This window comes from Sebastes umbrosus, chromosome 18 (genome assembly GCF_015220745.1).
Source record: "Sebastes umbrosus isolate fSebUmb1 chromosome 18, fSebUmb1.pri, whole genome shotgun sequence".
NCBI lineage: Eukaryota > Metazoa > Chordata > Actinopteri > Perciformes > Sebastidae > Sebastes > Sebastes umbrosus.
In genome coordinates, this window is record NC_051286.1 from 18,488,594 (window position 1) to 18,504,503 (window position 15,910).

Here is a 15,910-nt window from a genome sequence, read left to right on the forward strand (position 1 = left end):
GCATACTTCAGGACTCCCCCTGTGGGTAGAGGTGCTCAGATGTGAGAAGTCAAAGGAGTGGAGGAGTGAGAAATAGCTTCAGGGTACAGGCAAAGTTGAAAGCTCACCAATAATGTGGTCGGCTGCCCTCATGAAACAAACAGCGGCGCTTTCCTTTTTTGAAAAAATATGAAGAGTTATTTGAATACCCACTTCTTAGTGTCACTCCAACAATGCACTTATTGATACTGCGCTTTCCTAAAACTCAAAGCTCTTTACACAAAAGGCAAAGGAAATGACTGGGGGTATAAGCTGGGAGAATATTGAATTCTGCCGAGGTCGCCATAAACCAGCTTGCTTTGTATTTGCACGAGGGGGATCCGGAGCACTGGAGGAGAGCGACACAGTATTCAAAAAACTTTGCTCCATCTAATTTATAATCATAACTTATTTAACTTTGGGGCTTGTTTTGCTGAACTCATGATGTCCCTAACTGTTATAATAGGGCGCCAGATTTCCTAACAGTGGGGCTTTAGCACCCGATCAATTGCTGAGTTGGGGCTTTTTTCATGGAGTGCTTTCTCTCGATGTCTCTTGATGCATTTGAAACAGGCCAAGTGGAGCCTTTTCAGCGCAGTGTATTCATTTACAGGCATTTATTTTTAATGGCAATATATCCACTTAAAGGCTGTATAAAGGGATGGGACAGAAGCGCAGTCTGGCTACAGACTATTTTTTTTTTTTTCCAGAGAAAGAGGTCGATGAAAGGGAGAAATACAGCGCACACACAGTCTTTGAGTTTCCAGGTAGCTAATTTATTTCTGCCACTCTGAACAGTAAACACCCCCAGCAAAACAGAGAATCTGAAACTCCTCTGATAAACTTTCGCTGCATGTGAATTCCCCTTCTTGTCATCCTCTAGCCCAGAGGCCCACCCAAAAGAAGCCTCTGGAATAAGGCAACATTATCAACTTTTGGTCCACCCTTTCATTTCCTTCCTCCCATCTGTTTGGAAAATGACCAAACTTCAAGCTGTTGTAACCTCAGGCTGGAGTCGCCATGGTTAAAAACCCCGCAGCTAGATGCAGCACAACGGTTATCTCCCAAGATAGCACCCAATCTTCATCCCTCCATGCGGCGATATCCCTGTTCCATCTGATGCTATCTCTGTAAAATGGGATGTTATCAGTAGCCGAGATGATGCTATCACCATACAGTGTGGAGATATTGGATTTTAATTCATATCCCCCCCTCCCTGCCTAGACAGAGATATGTGAGGTTCTGCAGGCAAAGCCAGTCCATCTATGGCTCTCTTAGGATGAGGGATTGAATGGAACTCTATGCTCCGTAGTTCTGGCTGTGTGGCCCCCCAGGCCAGAGTTGTCACAGTACCTGTTCATGCTGTATGCTTTAATGAGGACAGAAGACGGGAGATGATGGAGAGTCAATTACAACCTCATGTTGGAGGGTAACACTATTTCACCTTTCATTACACCTCAATGCCACGGGCTAACTGGGTCTCATCAGTTAGTGAAAGGTACTCATGCTGAGAAGGCCACGCTGGTGTCAGTCTTGTGTAGAATAGAGGGAAAAGGGAGGTTGGAGGAAGATTTTTAGCTCTCAAGTCCTCCTTTTTGTACGGGGACATTTCACAAAAGAACATTACAGCAGGATGTTCTTCATCAGTGGTCTGTGCACTGCATTAAATACAAGCAAACATGCATACAGTAACTTTTTAATCTTCTGCAAATTATCAAATGTTGGCCTTTATTTACCTCAACGACAGAGTGAAACAGGCTCCTTTTAGACTGGCCTTTATTTCTAATTTCCTCTGTTTTATAGCTATCTTTCATTAGATTGTTTTCTGATCGGCTCCTGTTTTTGAAGATAAATATGACACTACAGACAGCAGCAGATTAGTTTAACTTAGCATAAAGACAGGAAACAGGGAGAAACAGCTAGCCTGGCTCTGTCCAAAGGTGACAAAATCTACCTACCAGCACCTCTAAAGCTCACTTTATTAACACATTGTAGCTTGTTTGTTTAATCCGTAAAATAAAACAGCACATTATGGTTTTATGGAGGCTTATGTGGCGGACTATTTCTTAGTCAGACACAGTAACTGGAATCAGTTGTTTTTGTTAATGCAGTCTCAACCCTTCCTTCATGCTTACCTGTTCTCTTACTTGAGAAAATAAAGCAAACACACATTTCACATTAAAAACCTCCTTCCAGTGGATAAAAGAGCATAATCCTCCTGGCTTTGAATTTGAAAAAAATGTGCAGGTGTGTTGGGTTTCACTGAGGGTAGCTTCTACAGCGATGGAAAGAAACTGAACATAAAATATTTCTGTTGAAAGTCAGAGCTATAGACTGGTGTACTGGTGAAATTAGCGCAGTGGAACTGTAAATGATGCTGAATTTACCATATAGGCTATTTGAGTGAAGGTAATTGCACCCCTTGAGTGTTTTTTTTACTAGGTCTGTATTAGTGTCTGGCCTTTTTTTCTGTTCATGCCAGTATGCCTAGTATTTGAGTACCAGCTTTTATTTGAAGGATTTTCTGTATCATCTTGATTTACTGTATATCTACTTCCTACCTCAAGCTGTGTTGGATGCCTCACTGTAAATCAGATCTGGAAGTATAGTCATTTCTTTGTTCTTCCCAGATCCGGTGGACCAAGACAGCCGGCAGCGTGTCGGACCGCTTCCAGGACTCCAGTGTGTTCAACGAGACGTTGCACATCTCAAAGATCCTGAGGACCCAGGGAGGTCGCTACTACTGCAAGGCTGAGAACGGCCTCGGATCGCCTGCCATCAAGTCAATCAGGGTGGACGTCTACTGTAAGTGTGATGAAAAAAATATCCCTCTGTTATTCTGTTTCTTCTTTCTGGTTTACAAAGACATCTAAATGAGGCAGACTGAAAATGGTAAGTTGCCCAAAGGTGTGACTATCAGAGTCTGCGTCTGTGCCATGGTGTCGCATTTTCTCTTTCCTAATCCTCTGCTAGGACACAATCCAGACAGCAATGACCCTGAAAAAGGTTTCTATTCACAGTTCTGATTATGAAACAAAGTCAGTCTCTTAGCAGTAAAACATACTGTGGTGCAGCTTCCAGCACAGTTACCCTGTCAATAGTAACCAGTATGTATGCTTTAGTATGAAATCAATTTAAAGTGCTTGGAAAGAAATGTTTTGCATTTCCTAAATGCAGAAAATCAACCTATGAACAGAGACAGCTGCAGCACAGACGATTAGTGCTGATCCGTGTGTAACAACATGAAACTTTACAGCCCAATATAGCAATGTTCCATATTTCTGCTTTCACTGAAAATGTAGTTATTCGTGGCGAGAGCATCCAAAGAGACCCCTGCGCTCTCCCGAGAATGTTAATTAAGCTAAAACGCTTCTATTATCCCGACACAGCCATCGACTGTAAGTGCAACCTCTCTATTTTTAAAGTATCTGTGCGACAAAACGCTGAAGGCTCATTAGCATTCGTCACAGCAAAGTGTGATTTTGTGTTATCGTTTTTATTGATCGGAAATTGATTGTCCCGTTTCACCTTGCGAGGGGGGTTCGAAGAGAGGCGAGACAAGGGAGTCGCTGCCCTTTCATCACCGCCCCGACAACCTCCGACAAGTGGGAGTTTATATCCAATGAGTCATATGTAGGTGTATTGTTATCGTCTGTATCAAGGGCAGATCTCTAGTCTGACTGTTTCAACTTCAAGAAATTCTGCTGAGATACATTTGAAATCATGTTTGGTGCCTTTCAAAGATCTGTAAGCCGCCTCTTTAAATTTTCAGAACTGTTTCAGTCTCCACTCCCTCAGTAGCACTCAATCCCTGCTCTCTTTTATATGCTGAACTGCAGAGTAAAACTAAATCTAATATAAATCTAACATAATCGATGACCTCTCTCTCTTAATTTGTTGCCAACCTCCAATTTTCAGTCACAAAGGAAAGAAAGAAAGAGGTATTGGAGCAGATCCATGACACGTTTTCCAGTAATGTTCATTTGATGCATTATAGAGTGGGAACACTGGCCTCTGTCTGTTACAGGCCTCTCCTCTCCTCTGCCCATATTTTCTTTCCTGTCTCCGTCTTATTCTTTCCTCTCTCTCTCTCTCTCCGTGTGTGAGCCGCATCCTTGTATCTGTTTATTTGGACTGACACGGGCAAAGGTTGCGGAGTTGAAACTTGTTTAGAAAAGCTTGTGGAAGGCCTTAGTGGAGCAGCAGAGCAGGGGCTGAATGTGTCTCGGTAGCTGACAGACAGAGACCTCGTTTCCTCTGTGCACCGTTTCACCTTGGATGGCTGCACTAAAGAGCCGGAGGAGCAGACGTGGAAATGAAGCCAGATAACACACCAGAGACCGACCTGAGGATAATCAGAGAGCGTGGATCCTCAGTGAGCTTCATTTTGAGGTCAGGGTTTTCATGCCGCTAATGCACTAAACTTGCAAACTGTGTATTTGAGGTGTCAGGAATAAGATAAGATAAGAATGTAAGAAAACAGATAAAGAACTATTTGAATTAAACAAATAAGAATGAATACGAAATTAGAGAGATGCCATTAAGGGAACGGTGTGTAACATTTCGGGGGATCTATTAAATCTAAATGGAATATAATATTCACAACTATGTTTTCATTAGTGTCTGACACTAAGAATCATTGTGTTTTCGTTAGCTTACAATGAGCCCTTCATGTCTACATAGGGAGCGGGTCCTCTTCACAGACTCCGCCATGTTGCTCCACCATGTTTCTACAGCAGCCCAGAACGGACAAACCAAACACTGGCTCTATAGGGAAAGCCTCTCTCGTTCTTACGTTACCTGAAGGCCACCGTAGTTCTCCGACCACTTGTGAATCTGCAGGAACTTGAGCTGCAAAGTGCAAAACCTTGGTACTGCCAGCCGCCGTCTGACTTCTGTTGCTCCTAAAGATGTGTTTTTATGGTAAGGATGGCCCTAAGCGGGGGAAAGAGAGGAGTGAGCGGAAGGGTACTCAGTTGGTTGCAATCTGCAACCACACCACTAGATGTCACCAAATCCTACACACTGTATCTTTAAAAAGCATACACAATATATACATTACAACACCTTAGACCATGGAAGTGAAATGCGCAAATATTTGTGTGAAAGAAATTCAGAAAATCTGTAGTGCAACTCCAGCAGCCATGATGTGAGGAGTGAATGTAATATATTTATAGATATATCGGTATGAAGAGTACATAATAATAAAGTATATAGAGTTTTATATATGCAGTATATGTAATACAGTACACATACTATGCTTTAATAATGCAATACAAATTGAAAATAATACCTTGACATAGCAATTTGATATAAAAAATGCTGTCAAAGCACGATAATAACATGTTAACACAAATTCATTTTAACTTCTTTATTTAATTTCTTTAACGCATTAACATAACTTGCTATGTTTTATGGTGTAGCAGGCTCATTTTAAAGCTAGAGTGAAGATACTGGCATCATATGAATCTAGAAAACCTAAGGAATCCATTGGTACCAACCATGTCATAATAGCTTGTTGCGAGGGAGGTTAAATAACGCTCCAAACTTATGCTAAATTTTGTCGAAGAAAAACTGTCATCTCCCTTTAAGGTACATTTTGAACAGATAAAAAATGTCTGATTCAGTTGTAATTAATCATGATTAACTATGGACAATCGTGATTAATTGCCATTAAATATTTTAATCGATTGACAGCCCTAATTATTAAATATAGTGGTATAACTAATATGCACCTATAATGGGGAATTAATGAAATGAAAACATGCAGGAAAAAAAACTTCAAATATTGAATAAAATGAAGATTATTAAGCAGTCATTTTGTACACAGTAGCGTTTTAATTTGCTACCCTGATGATGTCTTTGCATCTGGCCTTGTAACACAGTATGTGTGTACTTCATTAGCTAGCATTTTGTGCTATGTTGCACACCCAGCAAAAGCACATCATTCCTCCTGAGCAATGTTATAGCCGTCCCCTGGGGGTGAATTTAATTGATGGGCCTCTGCAGTACGTGCTATTTTTAGTGGTTTGCAGCTACGATTTTTAATTAGTATTAAAACTGCTGTTTTGGAGCTAGACCTCCCAACAACAACACCTTGAATTATGTTCGCTGTCTCTTTCAGCTGTATCTTGCGTGCGTGTCTCTGTTCACATCACTCTGTTTATGTCTAAGAAATGACACCGGTGGGTATAATGGACGGCACCATTACGGCAAAGAGAAGATATCTATTTTACCAGACGCAGGGCCCCAGCATGTTTTACATTAAGAGGCTTATAACCTGAATGATGTTGCCACAGTCACGTCCGTGGTTTTCTTTTGAGACAATTTATTTGCTTCTGTTTCCTGGAATCAACAGTGTTTTTTTTCAATTTTCAAAATGAAAACTAGAGATTCACATGTGCACCTTTGTTAGATCAAAGTGTGCTGAACACCCCGTTCTTTATAAAGGCAGCCCGCAGCCTGCTTGACTCTGTTTCAGTGAAATTAAAGAGGACTTATTGTGATTCTGTGCTTGTTCCCTTTCCTTTAGTGTGTTAAATAGTTTTTGTGCATGTAAAAGGTCTGCAAAGTTACAAAGCCCAGAGACCACGCCAAAGGGAGTTACTCTCTCCCACAGAAACACTGCTCCTGAACAGCCTGAAACGCTGTGTCCCGCCTTTTCTTCCGTAACGTGGTGATGTCACCAGGTAATACATTTGCATAACAAATGTATTAATGTATTATGTAATGTGGCACGCCCTCAAACAAAGCTAGTTAGAGCGGAGCTGGAGCGGAGTCCAAAGGTTCGGTTCGGTTGACCAATCACAACGGCAGTGGGCCAGCTGACCAATCAGAGCAGACTGGGCTTTTCGGGGGAGGGCACGAGCGTGAAAAAAGTATAAAAAAGAAAGTAGCTGCTTGCTGTATGAATAAAGTAAAGAGCTTTTTGAACATTAAAGCATGTGAACATGTTCTAGTAGAAACCCAAAATGCAAGTGTGCACCTGAAAATACGCACAATATGTCTTCTTTCAATGAAGGAAATAAGAAAAGCTAAATGTAGACAGAAAAAGTTTTCTGTAGAGTTGACTGTGAGCAGCAGATGTAAACAGGAAGGGATAATTAATGGTAATAACTGACCTCTGCAGCCCAGAGGAGCTGATATTAGCTATATAGCCAGCTCAAAGCTAACGTATTTACAAAGCTCTGAAGTCCATCTAAGCACATTTTATACCTGCTGACACTTCAGTTGTGTTTGTGTGCAGTTCTGCAGGTCTGTGGGGAAGGTCCTCTGCAAAGTTAATAAAGAACCTTGCCCTACTCCTACACTGATCGATTCGAAGCTTAAGACGCTCACTTCTTTTTCCTACAGGGGGGTCTTTTCAGTGTTTCCGTTTAATTTCAACTGCATTAATTTCGCCACAGCATCTAATGTTTCATTGAGTGACTGATCGAGGAGGGCTTAAGAGTTCCGCAGGGCCGGCTTATCGCAGGCTCAGAGAGTTCATTGACCATCACCGGCACAATATATCTAAAAGAGATTTGGAGAGGAAGGCGGCCAGGGGGGAATGTGATCGAAGTGACTGACCAAAAAAACAAATTGTAAGGAAAGAGTTCAGGGGCATGAAATATTTCTATTTACTGCATGTTGTTAATGAATTTACACTGCTAATGTCTCATTATAGCAACCGCCTTTTTTCAAAATACATACTAGTAATATTAATATATTAAATTATGCTGAAAATGGAAGTTGGTTGCATTAATCAACAATTTTGTTTCTGTATTTTATATTGTTTTTGGACAAAACAAGCAATTTGAAGACACCACCTGAGGCTCTGTGAACCTGTGATTTTGTGGACTAAATTTATTCAAATCATTAATTGAAAAAAAAAAAAATTATAATCATTGGTTGCAACCCTATTATCAATCTGCTGAATGAATACTAGTAATATTAATATATTAAATTATGCTGAAATGGTGGTTGGTTGCATTAATCAACTATTTCGTTTCTGTATTTTATATTGTTTGTTGGACAAAACAAGCAATTTGAAGACACCACCTGAGGCCCTCTGAACCTGTGATTTTGTGGACTAAATTTATTCAAATCATTAATTGAAAAAACAAAATAATAATCATTGGTTGCAACCATAATATCAATCTGCTGAACGAATCCCGCACAACTCCACTTCCCGCCGATTAACAACGCAATCTTCAAGTCAATTATTGGTGCCCAAACATAGAGGTTGTCAAATTAACTCGGAGAGAGTGAAACAGAATGATTTCAGCTGATGGACAAATGGAAAAACAAATTGCCGTGCCTTAAACCTGCTCCGTCCAGGTCAGCATTTACTGTACAGGTTGTGATAAAGGAGCACTTTAAAAGTCACTTTAAAATGGTCTGAACGGGCCCGGTAAAACGGAATAAATTGAGAACACAGAGATGCAATGCGGAGAAGAAAAAAAAAAAAAACATGCAGCCAAGTTTTCCCAGAGTTCACAGGAAAGAAACAAACACTCTGCACTGTTTGTTCATATGCTAATGTTGTGCAGATGATATTAATGTCGTCTGCCTAGTCAGCCAGTGCCAGTTTGTCAGTGGCTGTGAAACAGTAAGAATCAGGTGATATACTGTATTGTGAGAAACAACCCACTGGACTGTAGATATCAGTTTACTGAAGCTTCACTACATTCCCTCAAAAGAAGGATTAGAATGAGACAATAGGCTGCTTTCTCTGTGTTATCTGTGGAAGGACTTACACAGCCCTTACTCCACACTGCCGATGCAGAAGCCAGAGAATTTTAATGAGGATACTGTGTGTTTGTGTGTGTGTGTGTGTTGGCGGCACACCGGCTAGAGTCTGAGCTTGAATCCTTTTTTGGCAACGGCAGCGTTCATCTAGATTGGAGACGTGTGAATGCGTGTGTCCATTTCTTTGTGTGCTCATGCGTGCGAGAAGGAAACAAAAATAGAGGCTGCCCATTGGGTTCAAGCACACGCTTATGCATGAACATACTCTCCACCAGTGGAGGTCTTGACTCACACACACATGTCAAAGGCTTAACTTGTCTTGGCATACGCCTCCTCAGCCGTGCGACGCTGTGCAGCAGCAGCATGCGGCGCGAGGGACGACTCGGTGGAAGTGTGTCTTGCTTCATGTTTGCCTTCCGTCGATGGAGTTCATGAAGGAGCTCCGAGACCAAATAGCAGCTGATGGTGTTTGTTTAGCGGCCATGCTGGCTTTCTTTTATCCAGTCGGTCAGTATAGCTGGCGCTTCCTATCTCATCAGGTGTCCGATTCGTGCCGCCCCTGCTATAAGGTGCCTGAGTAAATTGTGTGTGCAGAGCAAGAGAGGACAGAGAGTTTTGGAGAAAACACTGAGTCACAGGAACACGGAACATGGTGATAAAAATCGAGTTTTCACTGAGGCTGATGCGGTTATTATTAATCCCTTTATGCCTCCATTACTGGTATTTGCACCCTGTGCTTGTATTATATAGCCTTGAGAGGCTCTTTTAAAGTGACTAGGTAATATATTTGGGTATACAGAGGGAAGGAAGTGTGTGGGAAGGTGATCTCAGGGGAGTCTATCGATTAGTGGGTTCAGTTGGATGAAGCAGGCTGTGCTGGAGGCTGGTTCAATAGGTTGAGTTATGAGTCCGATTGAAGGAAGATGTAATTGTTAACTGGTGGACCGTCTCCTAGTTATATACAGTAAAGCTTTTATTTTGACAGTGCCATGGATAAAGGAACAGATTGATCCATCCATCTATTAGTCCATCCTCTATAGAGTGCTGCAGGAATGAGTCCTAAAACCTGGAAATGAGTTAGCATTTTATCACTTCCGGTTCCCTCGTCTGGAAGTCAGTGGGTTTTTTGAATGGGTTTTTTAGTTAGATGCCTGAAATAAGATCTGTGGTTAACACAAGCTTAAGAGATTTAAAGGTTTTATTCTACAATATAAAATACGTCAGTAAATATCCCACTCGTGAATTTTTTAAGCTTTTATGTGTCTCAAAAAAAGCGGTTGCCAACAAGTGGCTAAATGAGACTACAAAACATCGTCACGCTGACTCCTCTGCCTTTACAGCCTCGTTGCATATACAATTGCATTCGCACTTCAAAAATCATAAACGTTGGTGTTCATTTGTGAAGATTATCTTGCTGAGCAAAACGTGTAAATATCGTAAATGTTTGTTTGCCACAGAGCTTATTTTCTGCAATAATCTAAAACCCTATGGAAAAATCCCATTGGCTTGTAGTTGAGGGAACCAGGGCGATGCTAACTTCCTGGTTGCTCTACAAAAATACTTCATCCCTGCAGCTCTCTATACCTGCTTATCATATTTAGGGTCAGGGAGATTAAAGCCTTTCCCAGCATGCACTGGGTAAAACCTGGGTACACTCTGAGCAACACTCACATTCACAACAACAGATAAAGTAGAGAGCCACTAACTGTTCGTCAACCTCTGCCCTCTTAGGTTCCTATTGCTACTGTCAAGCTTTCGGTTCTTCCATGGCACCCTATGCAGTTTACAGTGATTATGGTGGCAGATTTACCACTCGAAAATGTGTTGTTATTGAAACAACGGGTCCTTGATTTCAGCCATGAGGCTCAAATTATTCTGTCACTAGCAGATTTTAACAGCTAGCCAACTAATTCAGTTAACGTTTGCTACATGAGTCGGTTGAAAACATCTCCGGCTGAATTATTAATGTTTCCAACTGACCAGTTAGCTTACATACCAGTTTGTATTTTATAAACTGTATCTTTTTCACTTTAAATGTTACAAGAGAGAAATGTTTCTATGGGGACTGACCGATAAAATGTATATGTGTAAATGACATCTCGAGTAATGTTGCAGGTGTTACTGCAGTGTAAAGAGCCACAAACATTAGCATAAACCATGATAGCATCCACATTGCAGATGTGCAAGTTGTTAACAAGGCTTTTCTACGAAATCTGTAAACCCACAAACTAATAAAGTTAGCTAATGATAAGCTCCTTGATCTTGGAAGTAACTCTCAGTTACAAACTAACAGTTTTAGCTTACATCGGAGCAGAAAAAACATTCCTTACATTGCCCCGTGTTTTTGATTTTTGACAGTCTGAAAATAAATAGTTCCTCTCTCATTACAGCCCTATAGGCCTCTCTCACTGTGAACATTTTGACTCGTCATAGCAGGAAAACCACAGTTGCTACTAATAACATTAACAATGGCTCTGTTCTATTCAAGTGTTCCAGTGAGAGTGACAGTGAGCCAGCATGAATGAGACCAGGACCCTGAAATCAAAGCAGCTAAATGGAATTCAGCCATCATTAATGTCATTATTTACACCTGTTTACACCTACTACTGTGACATGTCAAAATGTCTTCTGCGAAAAAGGCTTATTCACACTGCTTTGACATGTGGAGAAATCCACAGCTTGACGGACCTGTCGCGCATAGTCATCACTGTTTGAGGGAGGGGTTTAGCAAATTGTTAATTCACCTAACCTGCCAGTGACTGTACTGTAAAACAAACAAGACAAGAGAATAAAAAAAAGAAAACACCATGGATCTAAAATATTTCAGAATTCTCATACCATCCATTTGGATCTCTTTAAAATTCAAGCAATGCAAAATCTCACATGACATCCTCCTCATCAATTTTAGGACTAAAAAGATTATTGTGCCAGAAATGTCTGAGGAACACCGTCTTGGTATCTCAGAATGATGTGACCCTATGATACGAGGTGATGTATTATACAATCTTCTGAAAAGATCCCATAATGTATGTAGACAAAGATATATGTGCAGCGGCTCTTAAGTGCTTTTGGATGTAAATGACCTGCTGTGATGAATGGTGTGATACAGCCACGGTGAGTTATCTGAGCCTTGTTTGAATCGGGACAGAATGAATCAGCACATTATGTGTACATTATGTAAATGTTTGCTGGTTTGGTTAATGGAGGTAAAGCCAGTTCACGACTGCCTATTACTCTTTCAAGGACTTGCTCTGGGGGGTGCGGGGCTTAATCAGAGTAGTGGAGTCAACTTCACCTCATCTCTTGCCTGTTTTTCTCCCCATCAGGAGCTTGAAACATACCAGTGTGTTTGTGCTGTGCATGCTAATGTGATTATCTTGTGCAGAATTTCATTCTTATCCGCTTTTCTGTTTTCTAATATTTTCTCCACAGGAGAGGAAAGGCCACGGATGATGTACTGACTGTTAGTTATTATTTATCTTTTCATCCAGCGTGTTTGGATAACAGTATCCAAATTGCGAGATCTGACTATACAGGATGAATCATGTAGAATAATGATGATATTGATCTTGAGCTCTACTACTATTTATATAACTGCAGTAAAAAAGTATTTAATGACTGCCTGAGTGTGATATGATGATATCTGAAGAAGTCTCGTGAGGATAGGAGTTTTGAAATGTTCTGAGGCATAACTGTGTGAAGAATATCAAATGAATATCATGCAGAGCTCTGGTCAGTGTGATATTACCAAAGAAGACCAAGGAGACAAGAAATGAAATAGTTGTTTACTGAGTTTTTTTGGACGGTGATATGAGACGATGGAAAAGATAAAGAGAATCAGTAATGATTGTATGAAACGTAACATCATACAGAACACTGCATTAAAGGGCCAGTGTGTAGGACCAACTAACTGAAACTTCTCCCGTGTGCCAAGCGTGTAGGAGAACTACGATGGCCGACGCAAAAATGCGAATGGCCCTCTCTAGAGCCAGTGTTTGGTTTGTCCATTCTGGGCTACTGTAGAAACATGGCGGTTCAAAATAGCAGACTCTATGAAGAAGACCCGCTCCGTATGTAGATATAATCGGCTCATTCTAAGCTAACAAAATCACAACGATTGTTATTTTCAGGTGATAAAATAAAGCATATTTATTAATATTGCCAATAGATCCACCTAAATTTTACACACTGTTCCTTTAAGGACACTATAAGATGTCCTCACTACTCCCTTTAAAATGATTTAATGTCCGTTGAAACGTAATGTTGCTGCGGTACATATTATAATGAGAGATCATGAAACCAATGGGATATCAGTTAAAGAAAGTATGTAGTTTGATATAATAGCCAAAAGGGCAGGGCTATTTATAAATATACAATGTCTCTGTTGGTTAGATGTGATGTTCATACCTGCTGGTACAGTATAAGGGTCACTGTTGGAGATTTACTGTTTACTAGGACGTTTAAATGCCAATTTTATTGTGTCTTTAAAGAGTGTGCACTCGTACATCAGACATTTCAGTTAGTGGTCAAACAAACATCAGCCGCTTGGACGCCGGCATGCTGTTGTGAACAAGGCAGCTCAATAACAAATCAATTATCTTGATATTTTCTTAGATACAACACAACAGGTGGAATTTATTTTAAGTCAGTACATGTTTTGTATTACGCCCAACAAACAACACCTCCTATACCCAACATATTCCCCTTAAGCCACTAAGATACACTTGTTACTTTATTATTATCACACAGCTTTCTTGAATACTCGATTCTGATTGGTCAATCAATGGATTTAACCTGCATCGGCTTATCGTTGCAGCTGGGCGGCTTGTTAGGCACTACAACCACAGCACCGCTGCATGCAACGCACTAATCTTGTCAGTTAACGGTTAATAATCGGTTAACGAGGGTCAACTCGCACCAACTTTGACACCGCACGTCCTCGGGTCCCCAGCAATACACCCGCCAAGTATGAAGTAGATCAAATGGATGGTTCTTGAGATATACGAAGGACACACACACATTCTGCGATTTGTTGCTTTATGGTTAGGTGCTTTCACATCATCATTCAGGAAGGGTAGCCCATCCTTGGTTGGTCTTTGTCCAAACCAAACAAAGGAGCAGATCATTAGTCTGAGACCAGAAAAAGAACTCTGTCATGTCGCTGGTGCTTTGCCTCCAACTCTAATGGTGGGTTTCTAGGTGGTGTTGTTTAGATCAGTGGTCTGTGGCTCGCTTGTTTTCGAGGGAGATGAATTAGAGAGGAGATGAGCTGAGGCAGACGCCACTGACTAAGGGAGAGGATGAAGAGGAGATTTCATTACTCCTCACCCCCTGACACACACACACACACACGCACACATAGAGAAGAACTGGGCCTCATTATTTCCTCATCTCCATCACTGGGAGGAAGTGAGGGGCTGGAGGCTCTACTGTGAGGCTGCTGACGTCTGCCCCTCCATTTATCACACACATTGTCCACGTGTACACACACACACACACACACACAATGGTCTTGTACACACACCCACAGACGCCCAATGTTCCTCCAAAAGACAGCATAATTGGAAAAGCACTGTCACTGAGGAAGATGGAGGTGCAGCAGTCCTAAGTGGGCCGCAGCTTCCTGAACACAGCAACGGCTCTTAAAGCAACAGTTTAAACAGCAACCGTTAAAGTGCAGGATGACTCCATCTGGCTAGAGGGAAACATCATCCGCTCTTTGAGCTTAAACATCATCTATTTGCATAGTTTTGACTTGAAGGGAAAACGAGCAATCAAAAGTCTATATTTAAGCTCTGGAGGTTTGTTTATAGCACAAATGAAATGCTTTTTTAAATCCATACTGCACATTATCATAATCATTTTTGTTGTTTTTTACACATTAGCAGTCAGTAACTGGAGGGGACAAGCCCACTTTACTATACATTAGAAGCATCTTCTTACAATGCTAATAAGGCCGTTGTCCTCTACAGTATATCTGTTTAGGCTACTCTGCTACCAACAGTGTAGCATGCTGCATCGTTCACAATCCATTGACTCCATTCTGCATTACCACTTTAATTGGCAGTAATTACACTTAACCAGGCTTGATGACTGTGGCCTCAGAGAGGGAGTTAGTTACCATTACCTTAATGCTCAACGCGTATCCTATGAGAGAGAGAGGGGGGAAGTCAAGTAAAGGTGATTTTAAAGAGAAAGAGAGATGCTTTCCCCCCTCCCCCCCCCCCAGAAGAAATTTAAGTTCAAGTTAAAGCAGGAATGTGGAAATGCTTCATGAATAATTCAGGACTTGTTACACAGTACCACAGAGGCAAGCCAAACAGCAGCCATAGCAGGGGTAGTGTGTTGCCCTTTACAAACCTTAACCCAACTTGTCCAAACTCCCCCTCACTGTGTTCCTGGCAGAGACAGAAGAGTAGCCTTTATAAACCCCCTTATCACTGAATTAAAACAGTTGTTTCGACCCCTGGCAACTGACCCACTGATTAAATTCCTATGCCAAACTTCAAATATTAAAGCCTGCATGTAATGAATTGTACCCAAGATGCACACACCCACACATAACACCACCTAACCCAATATACCTGCAGTGTTTTATTATTATGCAACAAAGATTTGGATAGTCTTTCTTGTTCTACTGATGCAGCCAGAACAAAAAACACTGATGAATTCGTTCTTTTCATTTAGAATCGGTAAATACCAGTGGCATTTCATTTCATTACAGAAGTATCTAATTAGGTGTGTTTTCAAAAGCGAGCAGTGTTTGCATATTATCTCTCTTTCATTACTGCCGCTTGGAGCGCTACATCTTTTTATCGCTCTTATTAAAAAAACATGGATTGAGTGCTTTAAATGCATGTCACAATAGTTGAGTGCGTAAAATCTGTGACCATAACCTGAATGCAAAAATATGTAGTCAACAATGCATTTGGAAAACATTTTAAAAATGCATGAAGATTAACATTTAACGATCGTCTGAATTGCTGCTGCTTATTGGATAAACAGCATGTTTAGGTCCAAATCACAAAAACAATTATCAAAATATGTTCATACTGTATACATGTGTATAGGAGGCTACATCTACACATTTGCATAATAAGGATGTTTAAATACAAATACAAGGATAGTGTTTGTTTTTTTTATTACCCAAAACATAATAAAC

General features: G+C 40.9%; 1 protein-coding gene across 2 annotated transcripts in view; it reads left to right on the plus strand.

The window, feature by feature from the left end:
* LOC119476717 (MAM domain-containing glycosylphosphatidylinositol anchor protein 2-like) overlaps positions 1 to 15,910 on the plus strand; it is a 312,808-nt gene that overhangs the window by 183,941 nt on the left and 112,957 nt on the right. For both annotated transcript variants that reach the window (XM_037750166.1, XM_037750167.1), the window contains exon 5: positions 2,649 to 2,823. In XM_037750166.1, coding sequence (XP_037606094.1) covers positions 2,649 to 2,823 — 175 coding nt within the window. The remainder of the gene's footprint in view (positions 1 to 2,648; positions 2,824 to 15,910) is intronic.